This window comes from Lagopus muta, chromosome 8 (genome assembly GCF_023343835.1).
Source record: "Lagopus muta isolate bLagMut1 chromosome 8, bLagMut1 primary, whole genome shotgun sequence".
Taxonomy (NCBI): domain Eukaryota; kingdom Metazoa; phylum Chordata; class Aves; order Galliformes; family Phasianidae; genus Lagopus; species Lagopus muta.
In genome coordinates, this window is record NC_064440.1 from 34779571 (window position 1) to 34802271 (window position 22701).

Genomic DNA, 22701 nt, shown 5'->3' on the forward strand with positions numbered 1-22701 from the left:
GGGATTGTCTTTTTTTTTTTTGTTCCCCTGCAGAGATTGTTGAGCTTTTAATTGGTACAGAAGAAAAACAGTCTATGCTGCCACATAGAACTGTTCCAAATAATTCAAGGAAGCGGGGTAATTGTTTGCTTAGCTGACAGCTTGAGGAATGGAACTGGTCTCTCCAAAAGCCAAAGTAGTGCTTCAGGTGGTAAAGGCAACCAAGTAAAGGCAGGCCTTAACTGTTTGTAGGCTGGAAGAAAACATCAGAGAAAGGGATAACAGGAAATGGAGGTGGTATTTCAACATGATGTCATATGAACCCCTACAGTGTGTGATTGTCCCTCAAAGGCTGACTCTACTGCACTACTTTACTTGAATAATTTCCTTGACAGAAGAGACTATCAATATACCAATCTTGGAAGTGCTGATTTAACTGCAGGACTGTTATCTTGAAGTTCTTAAAGACCAACCTCCTGTCTCGCATTCTCTGATCCTTACATAAAGGCATGCTTTCCTGTGAGCCAGCTGAGAACTAAGCCCCAGGCCTACTTTGTAGAGGCACTTTGAGCAGGACTCACTACGTGTTTGTGGCTGAGGATCTGCACTTGCTTTGCTCTAAATTTCCAAGGATTTCAACGTTTAGAATATATTCAGTTGGAGAGGACCTGCAAGGATCATCAAGTTCAGCTGCCTGACATCTTTAGGGCTAACCAAAAGTGGAAAGCATATTATTAAGGACATTACCCAAATATCTCTTGTCTGGCATTGGCTCCAGGTGTGGACCCTGACATTTAACCCCTGTTGGAACTTCATACCATTGGTGATTACCCAATGCTTCTGCAGGTAATCATCTAATCAAGGTCTCTGCAAGTTCTCTCATCCCTCCAGGGTCTGGGCAGCACATCCCAGTTCAGTATCATTGGCAAACTTCTGAAGGAAGCACACTGGTCCTGTATTCAGGTATATTATAACGGTGTTGAACAGAACTGGCTCTAGAATAGAGCCTGGGGAACACTGCTAACTAGATGTAGCCCCGCAGACTTTTGAGGGCTACTGTTGAGCCAGTATAGTGTGGGCCTATTTATCTCACAGTTGGTCAATTTGTCGAGAGGGATGCTGTGAGGGATTGTATCAAAGGCCTCCCTGAAATCCAAAATGATTACACCCACCTCTTGCCCTTTATCCACCTAGATGGTGACCTTATCACAGAAGGAGATAACCTTACTAAGGCAAGACTTTCATTTCATGAACCCTGATAAAAGGCACGCAGAGAACAAAGCTTTTAGTATTCCTCAGGATAATTTCTGTGATGTTTCCAGGGACTGAGATTAAACTGACATGCTTGTTGTTTCTTGGGTTGTCTACGTGCCCTTGTTGTGGATGACAATAATGCTGCCTAGCTTCCAGTCAGCAAGGACCTCCAATATCTCCTAAGATACTTGGTAAATTGTTGAGAGGTGTCCAGCTATAACATCTATGAAATCCTTCAGTACTGTGGCATGAATGCCCTGTGGGTTTCTTAAATAATATGTGTCCAATACAGCTGCTCTCTCACAACAGCAACCAGTGATGGAAAGTCACTGCTCTACTTGTCATGGACATCCTATGTCATTACATACATTCTTTGCCAGCTGAGCTCTGGCTTTTCTGGTTTTCTCACAGCAGGTGCAAACTGCAGCTCTGTATTCTTCCTGTCAAGTCTGACCTCACTTCTGGAGATCGTATTTTCTCTTTCAGCCCTACTTCTACCAGGAATTTCCTATTCAGAAGGTAGTTCTTGAAGTGACCAGCTCTCATGGACCTCTAAACCTGATTCCCAAGGGACACTGCTAACCAGCTCCCTGTTTGCTCTCGAAGTCCAGCATGTTTACTCTGCTGACCTTTTCTGCTTTCACAGCTGAAATTTTGAGCTCAACTATTTTGCAGTCACTGTGGGACCATCACCTGTCCCACAAGGCCATCCCAGTTCTCAAACAACAGAACTAGGAGAGCACCTTTCCTAGTTGTCTCGCTCAGTACTTGTGACAGGAAGTACTCTCCAATATGCTTCAGGAATTTCCCACACCCGCTTATTGCAGTGTGGTATTTCTTGTTCATGTGTAAATACACAACATGCTTTTTTATTTTGCATTAGTCCTACCAGCTGGCAGAGGGCATGGCTGTAGGGTGAGCGTCAGTGCTTCCTTGCTGCCACGACAGAATGGTGTTAAATGTGCTGCTGCTGGGTGAGGAGATTCTCAGGGCTGTGGCCTGAGCCTGCTGGTGGCAGAGCAGGCAAGCAGAGAGGCCGTGTCAGAGGGGCAGCTGGGACAGCATCCATAAATCTGAGAGGTAGCACCAGTGCCCTGTCACAAGATGAAGGCCAATTCAGGCCTCGCTGAAGAGTGAGGTTACATTGTACTGCTATGGGAATCAGTTCATAGGCCTTCTTCAAGACTTTGCCGCTTCGCTATTTAAAAAAAGAAAGAAGTGAGCTAAACTGTGCAGAAGTGTAGCTGTAGACAGTGGGACCATTGAGCTGCAGTGCTCAGTCTGTGGCTCAACAAAGTTCAAGCCTGGCTCATTTCGTAACTTGTGTTTTGTCTCTTCTCTCAGAAGAGGTTAAGCTGGTATGTTCTCTTTTTTTGGCATTAAGAGAATGGAATCAAGCAATTTGTGGACTGGGCGGGAAAAGAATCAGTAGCTCAGTTATAGTTCTTTATTGCCTAACACCTTGACAGCAAGAGATCCCTGGATACTCTGGGTTCTTGCTCCATGTCTAAATTTGATCAAATTTACATAGACTTCAGCATGGCAGCTGGCACCAATGGGGCACACAGGGCACTGCTGTGCCAATGGCCGGGCCCCTGAGTGCAGCTGGACTTCATACAGGTGTAGGGTCTCTGTGGGTCTCTATGGCTCCCAGCAGCCAGGTAGAAGCACAAGCAAATAAAAACATTTGTCCTGGCTTTGATCTATGGCCAGGGAAGGGGAGCAAGACTTTTATTGTCAGTTCAGAGTGCGGAAGAGAAGCTATAAAATTTTTGTAGTGAAAATAATACATGGAGCTGTCATGATCTGTGCTGTAAGAAAGCACTCGCTGCACACACAGAGCTGCTGCCTTCCCCTGCCTCATAAAGAGGCTCTTGTTACAGCTCAGGCTCTCAGGGCAGCTCCCTCTCTCTGGGCTTCAAAGAAGCTGCTGAGCCATGAACAACGCAGGTTAAGGTGACCCTAGGATGAGAAAGTGCCACAGCTCATAGTCCCAACATCTGACCTGCTTTTGTCTCGTCCTCCATCCATGCAATGTGTGTGACTTTTTGGCTGTCCTTGGATGATGTGCTCTGGTGATGCGTTCCATCACTTGAGTGCATCCACTGCATGAATCTGCACTGCCTATGGTACAGCTTGCATTGTGCATCTTTTCCCGTCTGTGGGCATTAGGTTTTAAAAAGGAAAATAAGGGAAAGAAGGAAAGGGAGACAGAAGTACAAGTGTAGTAAAGGATGATGACAGCAAATGGGGGAAAGGAAATGTTAGGTAACTATTATCCTCTGAAATGGAAGGTAACTAGCCTGCATGGCTTCCATAAGATAATATGGAACCAACAGTGTGTGCTGCAGCTGGGAGGGCAAGAAAACATGCCAGAACAGAAGCATGAGATTCTTCTGCTTGTTCTCAAAGAAGGTTAGCTGGGATCTCAAGTGTGAACCAGGAATGGAACTTGCTAAAGTGAAGCCACCAACACTTTAAACTGGAATGGATGGTAAATGGAGGGAAAAGCCCCAAATGAAACTAAACAGAGTTGCCTAGGTTGGGCTGTGGTCCAAGTTTTTGCTTTTGTCTTCTAGTCCAGATATATTAACAACTCAGAAAACAGATCTAGGAAGGGCACACTGTGCTTTTTGTGTCTGGGGAGGCAAAAACAGGTAGTTATTAGTAGTGAGCTAAGTAGCCTTGCAGTGAGCAGATCAGGTTTAGAGGGGAAATTTTCCTTTTTGAACAGAAATGGTTATTTTAACTGTATATCTCAGTTGATTGCACTAAAAACCAGTTCAGTTGCAATGAGGAGTGGCTGGAACATGTCCCCATACTGCTTGCCCTAAGTGACCCCAGGGCCAGTGCGTGGGTTGGTAAGAGCACACTAATTAGCCTCCTGAATGACAGAAGATGTATGTAGAAAAATCAATTTAGGCTTCTGTGAAAAAGATTTCCATGGTATGGGAGGCAGCAGAAGGCAGAGGTGTAGCTGGAGGATAAGGGCAGGCAGAGAATCATCAGTATGAGGATGGCAGACAAGCAGCAGAGATGGGTTTCCTGAACTGCGGACTTATGTGGCTTTGCTAAATGCAAATTTGCATGCTTTGCTGCTGAGAGATCAGTTTGGTTGTTACAGGCTTTTTTTTCTGGACAGGAGGAGGAGATGACTGTAAAGCAGTTTGAGGGACAGAGGATGGAAGGCAGGTCAGAGCAGGTCATGGGTAAAATCTGCAGACCGACTGAGACTGAGCAGAGGAGAGCCGGGGAAAAGAGAACAACCAACAGGAAATGAAGCTACAACAATAAACCTTATCCTGAAAAATGCCAGATTGTTTTTCATTCCAGAAAGAATATCTGTCTCCGTTCTCAGGGTAGGACTTCATTTGGTGGGATAGTAGAGAAAACAGCTAGTTCACTGGGGAAAATGAGACGTGCCAAATGTCCAGATGCTGGTGAAGTGCTGTGCTCATCCTGCTGAAGTCAGATTTAGCATACGTGAAAGTTAGATTTCTGGGACTAAAGATCTGAGGTAATAAATGATTTCTGCAGACAAAAGGATATGCTAGTCACTGCCCTATGCCTGTGAAGCTGGATAGGCTGGAGCCCAGCCCCCTTTGCACTCACTGTTCTGCAGGCTCGGTTATACAGAGAACAGCATTTGCTTCCCCCAGATGTGCATGTTGTAGCAAGAACTATCCCTGTGTGCACTCAGAAGGAAAATACTTGCTAGAGGAATACAGTCATGAAGCTGAAGAGTGAGAGAACTGCTGGTAGTTCCCACAGCTCTCTTGAGACTGAGGTTTACTTGCTTCCTGTCTTGATGTAGCAGCCCTGTGGTTTCGTTGGGCTGGTTTTGGTGCAACATATGCCTTTCTGAGGAATAAATAGTTATGTGTTAGCTTGTGTATAACACAATAGTAACGGCTCAGTGGATTTTAACAGCCTTGTCAGCTGGAGCACAAAGCCCTTTAAACTCCACATTCCAATTCTAAGAACTTTTCAGAAATGACCTTGTTACCTCACTTACAGCAGGAAAAACACAAGATTCAGCAGTAATGATTTATAGCACAGCAGTGTTTTTAGGCGCTGCCTGGCTTCGTGCTTAATGCTTTCTTTCATTCAAAGGGACTGAGACAACTGATGTCTTAGCGTGGTCTTTGATGGTCTTCCCATGTGTTGTAAGGATTATATTTTGATCACAGTGTTGGATTAGGGACTGAGGTTTGTGTGTGAAGATGTTCTGGTGGATTTAATAAGAAGTAGAACCAGTAATTCATACTATGTAATATGGTCATGGCAAGACTTAAAGGCTCTGAAAGCTTTGCCAAGTCAAGCTTTGCCTTGACAAGGTTGATACACTTGCTGGTAGGTGACTCCTTTTTGTTTCAAGATTTGATTCTGGAGAAAGGGGAGATGGAGCGACTCACGTAGTGGGTCAAGCCTCCTTTACCCATTTGGTTGTTGTCACTAATGTAAAATAAGGACACTTGAACTCCCAGGCTGACAAATGATTTAACTATCTGCCCTTTAGACAGAGGGCTGTTTGTTCTGCTTTGCCAGCTATCTGTACATTACAGATGCAAAACATTGTGTGACTTACAGAAATGTTGAGTCATTTCTCTTTGCTGGTCAGCTTTGGTGACTTTATAGCCTTTGCAGTCATGGTGTGACACTGGGAGGACTGCATCTTGATTTGCCAATCTTTGGACCCAACCTAAAATGTATGACTTTTGGGATTGAGGCTTAAAGGGTGTCATGCCAGGACAAAGGAGCTCTAGGAAAGATGAAAATACTTGTGGTTTTATGAAGAAACGTAAGGAATGTGGAGTATTTCGCTTCGATTAATGTCAGTCTCCAGCTGCCAGCTCCCAACAATTTCCTCTAACCTGAGCAGAAGTCTGGCAGGATAGCAACCAAACTAGCAAATGTTGGCTCTCAGCCTCTGTCATGATGTTATGTGTTGTTTTTTCTTCCTAGAAATTCCATCATCTTTGAGATAAACTGGTTAGTAGTATAAGATAAAGGTGACTTAGCCTTTCATAGTCCAAACCTCACCCTAAACCCTGAGATAATGTACAGTGCCACAGAATCTTTTCTACAGATGGTCAGTGGCAAAATATACAAAAAAGGGCCCAAACTGCAACTGCAAAGCATAAGAAATTTCTGCAGAAGAGCGAGCTGGGGCCAAATTGGTTGGAAGAAAGGATAAGGTTGAACAGGAAAGAAAGAGCAGCAGAGGGATGTCAGCAGAGGTGAGCTGCCACCCCTTCCCTGCTGATATCTTCAGCTACAATGTTGAGTGCTTGTCCTTGAGGAGCCAGAAGATGTTTCCCTAGGTCATGGTGCCCTTCCCTAGCTGCTCATTGGAAAGTTTTTTTTGTATTTATCGTCCGTTGCCAGAATTAATTCCCATCATCTGTTCTCAGTGCTTACCTACTGCTGGCTGTCAGAGCCAAATATCTCCTGCGTGCCTATGGGACTTGGGAATGGGGAGGTGCCTCTGTAGTCCTGTGTGTTGCAGAAGTAGCTGCCCTGCCAGAGCACTTGGGGTTTTGGCTTTCCATGGCAGTCAACTAGGAGTTGCCACTCTGTGGTCAAATGGTACCCAGACGGTGAAGGGCATTTTAATACCAAATCCACGAACAAATCAATTTGCTGCAGTAAGCTACTTAGTGGGCCCATCTGGTAGTTGCTAATTTACAGACTGGGCCATCTGCCACTGTCACAAGCTGGTAAGACTAGGAAAGTTACCCAACACAGCCAACAGTTTAGCTTTGTTTTCGTTTTTTATTCTCCCCAGCGCTGTGTTCTGTTTCACTGCTAGCTGATGGGAATGGCAGTGGTTTCTGTTCTGAAATTGGATTTCTCAGACCTCGGATAATCTCGTGCAGCGGGGAACCGCTGCTGCTGTGACTCAGCAGCTGCTGCTGATGTGTTTGTGCAGCATTCAAGCTGCTGACAGTGGAGTGCAGTGGTTTAGGAAGCTGCGTCTCTATGCAGTGCCAGCATATTTCAGCTTGCTGTGACAGGATATGTGGAAAACTTACTTTAAATGCGTGTTATTAAAGCTGGAGTCTTCTCAGCCACAGAGTAACTTCTGTTCTAATGGAAACAAAGAGATAAGGCTGCTGTGATGTGGAGAGCAAACGAATTAAAAGCTGTAGATGTGATCTCCAAGTTGGTTTTGAATGTGTGTGAGGAGTGAGAGATGGAAGTGCATTGTAAATTCTTCAGTAAAGGTCAGCTCTGAAGGGAGACATCCCTGCAAAACGTGCCATGGCATCACAGGACCAAGTGCTGCTGGTGCTTTGGAGGCTGTAACAACTTCAGAGAACAGCTGACCATGCCTGGAGTAGGGTTGTTTCTCCTGGCTCCGTGCGTATTGCCATTCGTTTTCCACAAGGTAGTCAGCACTTGGCTAGTTTTCCTTCAGATAAGAATGCAAAGCAAACACCAGCTGTTGGGTGTTAGCATTTCTCTGATGTTGTGCCTGTGCAATACTTAGTTAAGGCCAGCTGATGGGCGCTTTCCACTATGGGAGTGAACTAGTGGTCATTTTTGCTCGAGGTCTGCCTGGCTAGGTCTTGGCAGATGCTGACTCTTACAGTGCTTACAACTTGGGTTTAATTTTCCATCTGAAGATGACATGGTGAAGCTGAGCTAAGTCTCTAATTGCAGTAGGTTAGGGTTAAGGTTAGCCTTAGTCTGAAAACCCTTTTCCTTTGAGAACATCTTGAAGTGCCATTCAGGAAGGATCAGAATTTAATCCACACTTGTTTCATTCTAATTAACTAACATTCTAGACTCTGACAATCTGAGTGGTAGAACTGGAGGTGCACAGGATTTACAGTCATCAGCCGTTAGCTGTTACAGATGGTGGAAAGTGAGGCAGTGCAACAGACCAAACACTGATTTTCTGAAGGTTTGACCCTGGGAACTCCTTTGAGCTTCCTTGGATTAGGATGGTAACTCATCCTAGAAGGGAAAAGCCCTCAGCAACAACAGAGCTTGCAAACCCAGCTGTTCTATTGACAAGGTGAAGACACAAAGCCTTTCCTTACTGCCAGAAACTAATGGTACTCTCCCTACTGGGACAAAAGCTTTCTACTTTGGAGCTGGGATTTGTTTTTCATCCGAGCGTGTTTTTCGTCACTTACTGTTATTGAACGAGTTATCCTTGGGGGGAATATTAATTGAATTCTCTGTCAGCCTCTGCTTTAAGAACTGGGAGGACCCAGAGGAAAGATTGCCAATAGGGTTCCTATGTCTAATGTGATTAAAAAATATTTGGCTGCAGAAGAGAGAATATTGTTGTTCTTGCATTGTATTTCTCTGCGAGGAGATAACGTGGATGCTGACTGCTGAAGAGACAGGTCATACATGTTTAATTTGAACAGCTATAAAAAGTAGCTTGCAGTAGGGCTGCCTATTGGAAATTTAATAAAGAAAAGTTATTACTATGGCTCAGTATAATCCCAAGGATATCTCTTCACGTACTCTTCTTGGAAACTAAGCTGTCAAAGAAGTTAAGCTAGGAAGTTGTTGTGTGAATAACACGTTAGATCTGAGAGGCAGAATAATCTTTTTCATGAAGGGATTTGGGAGCTGAGCACTGATCTTTGCTGTATTGACAAAGCTCACATATCAGTGCTGCTGGACTGTTTCATGGCTGGGGACTACAGGCTCCAATGAAGCGACCAGCCCAAGGCTACCACAGGTCCTTGCTGTGGTTGTGATGGGTGCAGTGATCATTAAGCCCTCCTTATCTCCTGATACTTTCCTACTAAAGACATAATAAACAGCTGTAAGACTACTAAATGCCTTTCAAGGCTTCAGCTTGTGTTTCTTTTTGAAGCCAGGGATATGTTTTGGCCAGAAACCTGCCCTTGAGAGAGGCACCATGCTTCCAGCAGCACCTGAATCTGAGGAGATCAGCCATAGCACCAGAAGCTGTGATGTCCTCTCCTTGTGATTTTTCCACCTCTGTCTGTATGTTGAGAGCATGCCATTGAGGCTGTGGGCAGTTTGGAAATGATGCGACAGGGGCTTCAATCTCATTTGCGTGTATTCTGCTTACTTCCTTCGGTGAGAGTGTATCAACATGTGGCCCTGCTTTTCTTGCTCTGGAAGATGCAAAAATGCTTAACAGTACTCCTTTGTCTTCAGATTAACTTAATCACTGACTTATTTTTGTGGTTATTGCTGCCCTTGTTGTAAGACTGTTTTCTCAGTAGAATTTCAGGTGTGTCTTTAACTGATGTTTTTCACTTGTAATTTCCAAGAGGTAAAATCTTGGCATGTTTAGAGTATCCTCAAAAGTTCTGAGGGGAGGTGTGTGCAAGCTGTGCAAGCTTTTGTCATTGCTGCTGTGTGTGAATAGCTTGCACGTGCCTCTTTTACAGTGGCTTGTAAAATAACCAGATAGAAGCTCAAGCGATAGGGAGTTAAAATCAGTCTATGAATATATTCCAGGATATTCTTGAGGCTAAAAATTTGGGAGGACCTGAACACTTGGTTGGGCGTTGGGTAATAGGTAAGCTCCATGGCAAAGCTCCATGGATGGGGATGGAAGTCCTAGACACAGACCCAGGTGAGAGGTGCCTTGTTCAAAGGCTGGACTGGTGGTGAAATGATGTGCTTTGTTGGAGACGAAGCAATGGAAGGTTCAAAAGCCAGCTGAGTCTGAAAGAGGGAGCAGGGAAAATCTGAGGTAGTTTCTTATCTTTCTGAGTTGACACTGGGTTCATACACCAGCATGGGAGGTAGAGCCTTAAGAACTGGGAATATCCCATCTTCTCTCAATTGGGTACTTTGAGACATTTGGCATGCCTTTCTACAGGGTGGAGTGATGCTGTGCAGCCCATGGTAGAGCTGGGCAAGGATGAATAGGGGACAGGGCTTAGCTGAGAACAGCCAATTTGGGAAGCTGTCACTGTATTTGTCCAATAATATTTTAGAAATAAACCTGTTATGACATAGCTTTTCAGATTTCTAAATACAGACACCTCCTGGGGGTCACAAGGCTGTTTTTCAGAGGCAAAGAGCAATGAACTATTAATTTCAGTCATGTTTAGGCATTAGAAAACATCTCACCCAATGCAGTATAAAAACATCTACATAAGAAATTGACTTATCTTAGGGTTTATGTAGAACTTGAAATTATTCAGCCTATTGAAGTGATGTAATGCTTTGATAAAGGTGCCAAGTAGGAAGTGAGGACTGTGTTTGTATTTGTTTTTGCATTGAATACATCTCCACAGCTCCCTGCAGAAACAGGGGCAGAATAGAAGACAAGCTGACTATTTCTTGCCTCAAGGCTTTAAGACTGGCTACTGCTTGCAGCCTCAAAAAAGGCCTCTTGAAAGGTGAATGGGGCTGTGGCTGGTGGCATTTATGCATTTCACATGGCAGGCTCATTAAGATGCCACATAGCAATGCAGATGTTTGCTGTGCATCATGTTGTATTACAAAAAGGTACGTCCCTGAGCAGTGGTAGGAAGGATGCACCTACTGTGAGAGCAGTGCCTTTCTTTGCAGTGCAGAGCTGCAGTTCATAGGGACGGCAGGCAGGTCTTTGGGGTGAGAAGGACTTTGCCTGACAGCTTGCCACAACTTGGGCTTGCATCTGAAATCTGATATGTAGCAGCACACAGCGATGAGGTTCTGCTAACGTTAAACACACAGTTGGTCATGAACATGGTTGTGCTTCAGGGAAGTGCAGCAGCAAGGGAGAGCACTGCTTCTGTAGCACAAAGCAAAACCCTTCTCTGTCTGCTAAAAATGGTCATCTTTGTGTGTGGTCACTAAACAGAAGTGCTGATCCTGTCAATATAAGGCAGAAGGCCCTTGGGATGCACCTTCCTGGCATCAAAGCCCAGCACTGCAAACCAGCCAACCTTCCCTGTTTTATCTCCATATTAAGCCTGACAAAATCATGAGGTTGGTTTAAGGGCTGTGTCTGCAGATCTAACATCCTCCTCCAGGAACCTGTAAGTCTCCTCACTTACAGGAGGATGATAATGCTAGAGTGGTTTTCTGTGTGTCCTCCTCATTCTGTTTCCTCTTTTAATGGCTTTCTCACTAGTGCCTTTTCCTACAAGAAAGTGTTATGTTCCCAAGCAAACAAGATCAATGGATGGCCATGATATTTTTTATGCGGGGGAAGGAAACATTGCTTGCCTGGTTGACAAGGCTCTCCTTTCCTGCTCTGCTCTCTCATCAGCTTAGCCTGTAAATTGGCAGCCCTCCAGGCTTTAATTTCTATTTAGCTACTGTGTTTTGACATTGCCGTGCAGTGACAAATGTTGTGCTCCTTGTGAAGCTGGTGGCTTCTGATGAACTCTTTCAAGTCCTACATTGACAGGTGGGTTCCTGGGGTTTAACTTGCCCATCAGTTTTCCCTTTGTTAACTACCAGATGGCACTAGAAAACACAGAGGAAAAGCATGATGGAACATCTAATGACCTGTAATGTCACTGAAAGTACCAGAGAGTGATGTTAGTATAGGGCTGCCTCAATGACTAACACATTTGTGCTAGGATTGAAGCTTAAATCACAGTGTGTTAGCCCTTAGGAGGGCATATGTGCACCATGCAATGTTGAGCACGCTTTCCTTAGCAAAGCCTCGCTCCTCTCCTTTTGCAGAGCTGCTTGCTGCCTGCAGCCAGGTGTGGGCAGCAGAAAGGGGGTAGGCCTGAAGGCTGAGGGCTGTAGCCTGAATTCTTGCTAATCTGTCCCAGCCAAGTGCTTTTATGTACTTACAGCTTCTAATCATGTCTCGGAGACAGAGCTTTAAAGGTAGAGTCGGCTATTTCCAAACTGCAGTTTGAAAGCAGTGTTATATGTAGCTGTTTTTTTATTACTAGCAACTTCAGCAGCTGAAATTGGACCCCAGAGCTTCAAAGCAGCTGCTCAGCTGAGGAAGTGCTGCTGAATAAAAGCTCCCCGCTCTGCTACCCTCCCCCTGCTTTTCTACACTACCAGCTGTGTGAGCCCAGCAGCAAGGAAGAGAGTTTGGCCTTGAAGTGAATCTAAAGAGGAAAGAGAGAAGAGGAGAGGTGGAGTTAGCAACAGCAGCCTGCAGCATGGGAAGATGAGAAAGCAGAAGCAAAGAGACAGATGCTTGAATCTCTGTGTGGGTGAGCTCTGAGGAGCAAGGTCTGAATAGAGGGGAGGGCCAAGGAGTTTAAAGAGTGAACACACTCAGTGCAAAGGCAGGGATTGTGTTCCTTTCTCTTTCTGGAGGATCAATCGAAGGCAAAAGGTAAGGGGGACAGGGAGGAAGCGAGTGAAATCAGTGCCAAATTCCAGTTACAATATGATCATTTAACAAACAAGGACTGTGAAGTGGGAAGAAATGCTGGCATCTTCCAGCATAATGCAGGAAGTAAGGAAAAATAAAGAGGCACATTAGAGTATGGTAGGCACGATACTCCCATTTTGTGACAACCTGGTTGTGTAGCTCTGTGCAGCTATCACTGGCAATACTTCTCTTAACCCCTAATGCAGCTATTAGTGCAGTGTCAAGCATTATGGTCTTTCAGAGGATGAAACTAGCTGGCAAATACAACATTTTTTTACTTTTTTTTTTTTTTTTGAACATGGATTTAGCAAAAACCTGGAGACAAGAGGATGATATTTACCTTTGATAGCACTGCTGGCTTCTGCTGAGAAATGTGGCTTTTAGCTAGGTTTAAGAGATTCAGGTTGAAGCTTGAGGCAAACAAATCAGAACCATCTCTTAAATACACGGAGTAAAAACCATCAGTTCCCTTTGAGATGCTGCAAATGACTGGATTGCTTCTTGTCCTGAAGTCCCAGAGGGGATGGAAATTAGGGAGCAATCTTGTTACCTCTTAGGGTAATGCCATAGCCAGTCTGCAATCCCATTCTGTCAGAAGTGCTGCTGTGATACAGGCAACTGCTCCCCTGCTCCTACTTTTCCTTTTCATCCTACTTTTCATAGAGCAGTATTTGCCCCCGTGGGAACTGGGAAACACAGAAGCAGCTGGCTCAGCTTTTCCATGGTGGTGAAGCAAGCACTCAGTGTGGGGTCCTGTGCCTCAGCCAGCATCTTACCACGAAGACATTTTTATCTGATGCTTGTAAGGCTAGTAATAGGTTTGGGGTTGAGTGGTTGTTGGAAGTGAGTGCTCAGGGGGCTGGGGCCATTCTCTTGTCATGCTGTGGAGCAGCCATGAATACAGCCCCTCCAGTCCAGCTGTATCAAGCTGGGGTTACCAAACCCATGACTGCTTTGGTAATTCTGGGTAACCACGGTGCTCTGCTTACCCTTTCTTTCCTTTGGCAATGGCAACAGACCAGTGACTCACTGAAAGAAAATACCAATGTTTCTTTAAGGATTTTGAGGATTGAATGTGTCTCTGGATTATTTTGTTCTGTCAGGCAGATACTCCTGAGGTGTTAATAGGAAGGGGCTAAACCTCTCTCTTATTATTTTAGTGTTTTAACTGAGGAGTAGAGAGAGACAAGGTTAGTGTTGAGAAGTCAAAGATAATGGGACTTTAAGGTGCACAGTGCTAGCGAAGCCATGAGCATCCTTTTGGAAGAAGGTTAGCTTTTTACTAGCTTGGTAGTGGGGTGGGAGAGCCTGGGGAGATCTGAACAGCATGAATGGCCTCAAGTTACATCAGGGGAGATTCAGGCTGGACGCTGGGAGGAATTTCTTCTCTCAAAAAGTGGTCAGGTGTTGGGTGGCACTGCCTGGGGATGTGCTGGAGTTGCCTGGAGGTGTTTAGATGTTGTACTGAGGGACATGGTTTATTGGTGATAGGTAGATCGTTGGACTGGGTGATCTTGGTGGTCTTTCCACCCTTGGTGATCCTCTGATTCTATGAGCTGGTCCTGGGAGGTTGGACTCCAGACTGTAAAGCTGCCAGCTGGAGAGTGTGAGGAATGTGGACAGATCTCTGCATTAGCAGAAGGAAGCAAAGCCGTTCCTTCGTCTAGGTACAGCTGTATATTTTCCCCTTTTTAGCAGCGAGTTCTATTTTCAGAAAGGCTTGCTGTCCCTTGTGGTTTATCTGTTTGGTAGGTGGTAGACACAATAAACCAAAACGTATTACTTTCTTCTCGCCTCCTGGAGCCTGTGTGTTACAGTCTCTGGGAGCAGAGTAACTAAGCTGTAAGATCTGCTTTCAACATACTGAAACTGTAGGCTTACTTTTAATGTGGCTGGCTTAAAAGCAGCACAGTTTTCTTTCTGCCTTGTCTAGTGGCAGGACGCCAGGCCCTCCCAGATTCTGACTGTGGTTGTGGTGGCTTTTGGAATTACAGAATAAATCTCCATTTTTCCTTTCCAGCTCTTCCTTGGGGAACTCCTGAAAACTCTGCTCTCTGAAAGGCATGTTAGAAGCCTTAAAGTGCCCCCATAAGAGTATCAAAGTGTGACGTGAGAGAATAATCTGCATAATCAGATTTTTGGTTTTATCTGGGCTTTTTGTTCAGAAAAGGCCGCGTCCTTTGCTGAAATCTGGACTCTGACCTCTTACACCCCTTCTTCTGTTTATTTAACGTGCAAAAACAGTCTCACGCCCAAACAATCTGTGAAACCTTGTGGATTCTTGAAGTTGTGAGGGCCTGAAATAATTGATTTTTAGGCAGAGGTACTGAACGGGAAAAGCAATAATTCAATTTGAATGAAAAGGATTCAGGAGTCACTGGATTGTCTGGGTGAGGTGTTCTCTCTCCTGTGACTTCTTGTTTCTGCCAATATGTGCCATAGGTGGGTTTGCGTCATCTCTTGGTTTGCTTTGGCAGCTCACAGCTCCCTCCTTCTTTCCCCCGGTTTTATTGCTCAGTACGATGCCGTGTCACGGCCATGTCCCTTCCCAGCCCATTTTACACCCCCAGCTCCTTGCTAGCAAAGCGGCATGAGAAGCAGCAAAGTCACTGGCATGGTGTAAGCACTGCTCAGCAAAGCTGAACCATTTCTGTGTTAGCAGTGCTGTTCTCGCTACAAATCAAAATCATGGTGCTGTATGAGCTACTGCAGAGAAAACAAGCTCAATCCCAACCGAAATAGAGCACTGGGATGGAGAAAGTGGGTGATAACTGATGTTAGCAGGCTTGGTTGATAGCAGATTGTGGTAGATTCTACTAGAGGCTTTATGGGAGGTGGGCAGAGGGTACAGATCTGTGAAATATGGGTGCATACAACATGCAGCTGAGACTGAGCCTTGCAGTTCTTTGCCCATGAGATCTCAAAAAGCAGGTGGTGACAAGGTGATCCTGGTTCCCCACAAAAGCAGTTTGGAAATAAAACTGCAGTGTGATTGGACACAAAATTTAAGAAGCAGTAACAACGTTTTGTGCCATCTGTGGTGTGTTAGGTAATACAGTGAAAAGGGCAACCTGTATTTGACAGCTTATTGTCTCAGAAAGCCTGGGAAATGGTAAATCCGAGTTCATACTGCTGTGCCTTGCTTTGGGAGCTCTGTGGAAGGTGTATGTCTTCAAAGGGAGTAGCAAAAGAGTACACAGTGCTTTCTGTAGTTGAGCATGTTTGTGAAAGTATGGCTTTTTGGAAGCCTGGCCCTGAACACAGCTCAGCTTTGAAGCTCACCCTCTGCTGCAGGTTCAGCTCTGCTTCAGTTGCAAAAACAGCATTTACTCTTTAGCTCTCTGGAGCCACGTATTTTCTTGAGAAATGTGGAGTGAGTCCTACTTACAGTAGTAACTCTGATGTGTATTAGTCTAATATAAAACTTAGGCTGTCCAAAGGTTTGCCGAGGGGCGAAGCCTCCTGCTTGCCGTTACAGCTTTTTAACAAATGACCTTGGGAGGTACACCCATAAAGATTGGGTTTCCACTGCTGCAAACACCGTGCAATAGGATTTACACAGGCATCCCAATTCTGCCTGAGTTCAGTTTCCTTGTTGTAGAAGTGACCTACTTGAATATACACTGAGTAATGTAATTACCATCTGGAAACAGCTCACCTTCTGTTGCTTAATTATGTTTTCCAAGTATACTTAAGTCGATTTCAAAGGAACTGTGTTGGTTGACATACTGGGTTTCCTCTTCACTGTTGTATGAAAATTGCCATGTAATTACACTCTAATATAACGTGCATGTATTATTATGGGGCTGTGATTTGGGTAATGTCAGTATATTTTATAAGTGTTATGTATGTTCTCCACAGAGAATCAGCAATGCCTTTAATGACAGCAGTCTTTTACAGCTATTCATTACTTTGATTCTCATACACTTAAGGTCCATAATACTCCTTCAATCATCTTGTTAATTTTCTGGAAACTGCTCTGCTGGTTGAGGTGAGGTGTCTAATGATTGTCATCACGCTTGCAAAATAAAATTGTGCTGCTGCAGAAGCAAGGCAAGCACGCTAATAACCAGCTGAAAAACTTCAGGTAGTGGCATTCTGGTACTTAAATGTGCTTCAAGGTGTTTGCTATATGTTGGTTAAAAGAAGAAATTGTCAGTAATCCCATTACTGAGTTGATACAGGTTCAATTAAATATGTTAGAGCTCCACCGGTGCACGCAGGAGCAGCAGCTCTTTATGTAATCTGTTTCTTCTGTTAGGCTTACATGAGAGGCTTGCCAGGGCACTTCTCAAAATTAAATCTAGCCTAAAAGGATGAAGCACCTCTGGAGATTACCTTTGTGTGGATTACTTTCCTAAATAGGCAGTGACCCCAGAGGGGCAATGGGAGGAGCTCTTCAGTCCTCTGCTGTGATGAAAATGTCTGGCACTAAAAACCTTACGTGTAATTTTTGCATTGCTAATCTTGGTGCCAGACCAAAGGAGAGTTTTGGTTTTTTTTTTCCCTCCTCCATGATGCTTAACCTGCTATGTGATTTCCCTGCTCTTAACATGTTGCATATCAGCCCCTTTTCCTGGTGAGCAGATTGCTTTTTTCCTCTGTGCTTTATTTCTCAGCAGTGTGTCACTGCCTGCTTTGGTGCACGTGTGGAGCCAGGTGTGATCCTTACTTGATTCAGCTTAGGTGCTTACGTATTGTCATCTTCTGTATGCTCATATTTCAATACAGTTCTGTGCTGAATTCCTTTGCCTCTCTGTGTCTGGGAGAAGAACATAGTGGCAATGCAGTACCAGCAAGATTCTACAGTGAAGAAGGCGATGAATTTTAATGTAACACAGAAAGAAAAGTATTACAGAAAACAGAACCTCTAATTCATTAGAGGATTTGCATTTCTTTTTAATGTGCTTTTTGACTTGCTGGACCACTGCACTGTAGAGATAACTAAAAACTGTACTGTAGTGTGTCTAAGTGCTGCTCATTGAGATAGCAGTGCTAGCTCTTGCTGTCCTGTCCTCTCTGAGTCCCAGAGATCCATGGCTGAAGAAATAAGTTGCAAAGAGAGAGATGGGGATTTGCAAGACCTTTTGCAGCAACTGTTATGTGATGACTGATAGTGAATTGCCTGGGAAGGGCTTTCTGAGCAGCACAGTTCCTGGAATTTAGAACTGTACTGTCTTATTTTCATCCTTCCAGATATCTGTGGCACATCTTGTGTAAATGAAGATGTTCTAGGAAAAATAAATCTCTAGTTATGTCTTTGTGCTAATGAAAAAATGCTACTCTTGCCATATATTCCTGAATTTAGCCAAACTGAAGTGACTGGACACAACAACCTCATCTGCTTCTGAGCTGTGCAGAGCCAAAGATGATGAAACTGAGTAGGACTGAGCCATGCAGAAAGTGCATTTTTATCATGAATTGAAACATCTGTATGTGGCTTTGGCTCAGTGCTATGCAGACAGAATGAAACTGGCTGTGAAGAGGACAAAGAGCTTGTCACAAACACGTGTGATTGTTTTGTGATGCTGCACAGCAAGGGCAATGGCTTTGCTGACACCGGGCCAGACAGCTGCGTCAGTTGCTTTTCTGCAAACATGCAGCTAATATCATTAATGTCATAATATCATTACAAGCTTCTGTGTGGTTGCACTGCTGTTTTTATACTGTTCTAGTCACAGTTCAGGCACCAGGCAGATGCAAGTCAGACGTTCATTGTCTTGCTGGCTGCACACAGCTGTGTGCCTGTTTGGAGCTGGGCAGAATATAGCAAGGGATCCTTGGCAGCAGTCACTATTTTCCTGCCTCTTACTCCTGTAAGGCCAGCTACTGTCTGTCTTGCATCTTCTCTGTACCAATTTCATCTCTCATAAGACTGCAAAGATTGGTTAATTAATATCTTTTAGTCTTAAATCTCTTGGGAAACTGTCCTTAGGGACACAGGAACAGAATTGAGCTGGCAGTTCTTTAAAGGACATGCTCTGAGAGCACAGCAACTCTCCATCTTCCACCAAAGAAATCACATGGAAGAGGCTTCCCTTGCTGGGAAACCAGCAAGGCTGAACAAAGACCTGCTGGTCAAACTGGGGGATAAGAAGGAAATGTAGAGGAAGTGGATGCAGGGATGTGGTGCCTGGTAAGAATACAGGGATGCCGTCTGTATGTGCAGGGATGGATGCAGGAAAGCCAGAGTGCAAATGGAACTGAACTTGGTGAGTTATGTGAAAAATAACAAGAAAATATTCTATGGGTATCTTGAGAAGAGACAGGAAATGTATTCCCTCTGATAAATGAGAAGGGAGAAAACGCTTCTACAGACATGGAGAAGGCTGAGATACTCAATAAATTCTTTGCTTGGGAAGATCATGGAGCAGATCCTCCTGGAAGAGATGTCAGTGCACATGTGAGATGAGGAGGTGAGACAGTCTGCACAGCTTCACGGAGAGCAGATTGTGCCTGGCCAATCTGGTGCCTTCTACGATGCTGTAACAGCATCAGCCTACATAGGCTGGGCAGGGGAGATGTTCTCTGCCTGGATTGGTGCAAGGCTTTTGACTTCTATTAATGGGAAAGAGATGGGTTTGAAGGCTGGACTGTTAGGTGAATAAGGAGTTGGTTGGATGGTTGCAGCCAAAGGGTTGTTGTCAATGGCTCTATGTCCAGGTGGAGGCAGGTTACAAATGGTGTCCCTCGGGGCTCCATCTTAGGATTGATGCATTTCAATATCCTTATCAATGACCTAAGCAGTGGGATTGAGTGCACCTTCAGCAAGTTTGCTAGATGACATCTAGCTGAGTGGTGCAGCTGATACAACTAAAGGAAGGACATCATTCAGGGTCTGGATGAGCAAGGTATTGCACTTGATTCGGGGCAATCCCAGATATATGCACTGAGTGGGAGAACTCCTTGAGAGCCCTGCAGACAAGGATTTAGGGGTTCTGGTGGACAGTAAGCTGGACATAGCCAGCAGTGTGTGTTCTTGCAGCCCAGAAGGCCAACAGCATCAACAGAGAGGGTGACGGCAGAGAGTGGGAGAAGATTGTCCTCTACTCTGCTCTTGTGAGGCCCCATCTGGAGTACTACAACCCGGATGGGGCCCTGAGCAGCTTAATTTGGTGCGTGGCAACCCTGCCCATGGCAACAAGTTGTACCTAGATGATGTTTAAGGTATTTTCTAACCTAAGCCATTCTATGATTACATGTACACAGTATCATGACTTTCCTCCTGGGCAGAGTACAGAATAAAACCGTCTGAGCTTCTGTTTATTTGGTGCCTTATTATTAAGGCAATCCTTAAAAATAGAGCAAACCTTAAAATCCTTTAGCGATCCTTCTTCCCTGGGGAAAACTGCTTTCTTTCAAGCCATTCATCTTCTAAAATATTTGCCTTCTCTGTTTCTGACTAGAGCGTTGTTTTCCCTTGGGGAGCATTAACCACTGCTGGCTGCCAGGAGCCACCAACCTGCTGTCTCACTCCCCCCCAGCAGGACATGTGGAGGAAACAAGATGGAAAAGCTTGCTGGTCGAGGTAAGGACAGGGAGATCCCTCACCACTTGCCATCATGCTTTGGTCTGCATGTCTCCTCTGATATCTCCCCCGCGTCTCCCTTGCCACCAAAATCTTGCTATGTCAACCTATCTGATCTTAGTATTAATGTAGCATCCTGGTAGGGATGTTTTTCATGTCCTTGGTCAGTAAGTATGGAAACAGTTTCTTAAATTCTTTCCTGCTAGGAAGGACAACTTTGAGCCCCCACAGGCACAAACACCTCATGCTATGTCTCTATGTACTTCTATCTGAGATGATTGTCTCTTCTACAGTCATCTCTATTTCTGTAGAGCGGATGTTTTGCCAATGCTGGGACAGTCATGGCTTCCCTAATGACTGTTTTCTGTGCTGCAATTATGTCAGCTTGTGTAGGAGTAGCAGAAAATAACAGCTATTTAACATGAGATGATCCATTCAGCTGCAGTGTCAAGAAGTCTTAGTGGTGGGCTCAAGTTGATGAAAAAGGAGGTTTTCACAGAGAGATGAAATGGGTAGGAAGGTGGGGGGTAAATAGCATTTTCCAAATAATCATTTGTCTGTTCCCTTTTAGAAACTGAACACTTGGCTTAAATAGCATCCCTCCCACAACATATTTGCAGTAGTAAATACTATGCCATGAAATCTTATGCCTTCAGAGATGGTCGCTAATGCTATTGTGATTGCAGGAACTTGACTGTTCTGGTCAGCTGTCTTGAAGTGAGGCTGCAGTCTATGCTGCTCCTTGCTAACAGTCTTAATCTTCTGTTTACAGTATGAGCTCAATCATCTGTCACAGAAATAAAAATAGAGTTGAGAGGAGCAGGAAAGAAACAGCTGTTGGCTTTGCACTTGCCCTTTCGTGCTCGTTTTGATCCTCATATCCTGCTGTTCTTCATGATCCCACCCCTCCCAAACAAGTATCAGGCTTTCTCAGACTCACACATGCAGATTATTTCAATAGATTCCCCATGTAGTTTGCAAATATTTGTGGATGTTGGAATGAGCCTATAAAACTGAAGTCTTTTACTCCTCTTGCAGAATTGCAAGTTGCAGTTTCTGAATCTTGTAGTTTATACTATTAAGTATAGAATTTACTGTAGAATTTAGGATCTCAAAGCACGTTTTTGACTTGTGAAATTACCCTTAGGTGCTGTCTTCTGTATGATAGGTGATAGGCAGTTTTATCTCCACAGTGGCAAGGTACCTTACCTGGCTGAGGTTGCTTTCTTAGTATCCAAAAGTTCCTGTAATAGCCTTCTAGAATGTTGCTAGTGATTTCATATGATCTGTGCTGGCATAACTTAAATACTTAACTTTTGGAAACCGTGAGGGTAGTTGCCTTGCAGTGAAATAAATGGGGAGAATAAGACTCCAGGTAGAATCTGGCAGCAAAGAAAGAACATGGGAGGCCTGGTTCTCTTGAGTGTCCTAGACCAGTCTGAAATCTGAGGTTAATGCAGCTCAGTTAGACTTCTGGAAATATTTTTTTTCTTTACCTGAGAATAGGAAAGATGAGATCAAAACAGATCCTTTAATGAAAAGCATTATCCTTGAGTTGTCTATCTAGAAGAGTGGCATAAAAAATTAAAACAAATCTACTGTACTTGTGTTGTGATGTATGGTGTTTGTAAATAGAAGTAGCTGTGCTTTAATCAGATTGTACAGCACTCTCTTCCTGGTGCTGGAGCAGGGATTGGTGCATAACCATCAGTGTGCTCTGAACAGGCCTTTATGCCATTAGGGCTAGATGCCAGAACTCTACAATGAGCCATATAAACCCAACAGGAGAAGCTGTTCCACTGTACTGCACCCCAAATGGCTGCCAACTGGTGGCTTTATAAAGCAGCCATCGCGATGTAGTTAGTGTGGTTGGCTCAAATAGGCTATAATGGATGTGAGAATTTGATTTAAATGCAGGTTGCAAATATGGATTAAGCCACTCAGACCTTCCGAGTGGTCTCCAAATCACCTCGGTTTCAGTGCATTTTAAATCAGCATCATCAGTTCAGTAGGAAGAGCTGAGTCCCCATCGTTCGGCAACACAAATAGCTCTAACCTCTGTCACCTTTCCCTGTTGGGATGTACTTCTGTTTTTTAAATCCACATGGCTGTTTCATTTAAACTTGTGGTCGTGAGTTCACTTTTATGGTCTGAATGTTCTTTGGGGATTTTGTTTATGTTTTCTCATGAGGAAAGACATAGCTTGTTGGATAGCTAAGATGAGAACCTACAGGGAGAGCCATGCTTTGAAGGAGCTGCGATGAGATCAGCATATAAATGCTGAGATGAGAATATTTGGAGTTTGAGGTTAGGATACTTGTTATAATGCCAAACAAAGCAGACTGTGCCTGGGATTGCAGAGGTAATGGCACTGACTAACCTTAGCTCATGTCTTTCTGTGCGGAATTGCTTGGGGATTTATATTACATCTGCTATTTGATCAGCTTTTGTATTGAATGATGTCTGGGCTAGGTCAGACAAAGGTACTTCTGTGGCTCAGTGGGTCTGAAATTCCTCACTGGGTCTTCCTCCCCTGTGCTGAACCTGGAGACTGACTTTCCCTAAGGGTCAGCTGGCTCAGAAGGACTGTGACAGCACTGCTCAGCTCTTGTTTGGAGTGCAGCAGTAAGAAATCAGATTCTAAGTGCTG

General features: G+C 44.4%; 1 protein-coding gene across 13 annotated transcripts in view; it reads left to right on the forward strand.

The window, feature by feature from the left end:
- The window catches only part of TRPM8 (transient receptor potential cation channel subfamily M member 8), a 111143-nt gene that overhangs the window by 31815 nt on the left and 56627 nt on the right, over positions 1-22701 (forward strand). For 11 of the 13 annotated variants that reach the window (XM_048954207.1, XM_048954199.1, XM_048954195.1 and 8 more), the window contains one exon: positions 19930-20051. The exons of 1 other annotated variant lie outside the window; for it this stretch is intronic. Coding sequence is in view for 9 of the 12 variants with exons in the window: in XM_048954199.1 (XP_048810156.1) it covers positions 20030-20051 (22 nt within the window). In the remaining 3 variants the exon portion in view is untranslated. Of the gene's footprint in view, positions 1-12342; positions 12485-19929; positions 20052-22701 lie in introns of those variants that run through there. One more of the 13 variants, XM_048954200.1, reaches the window with a different exon arrangement.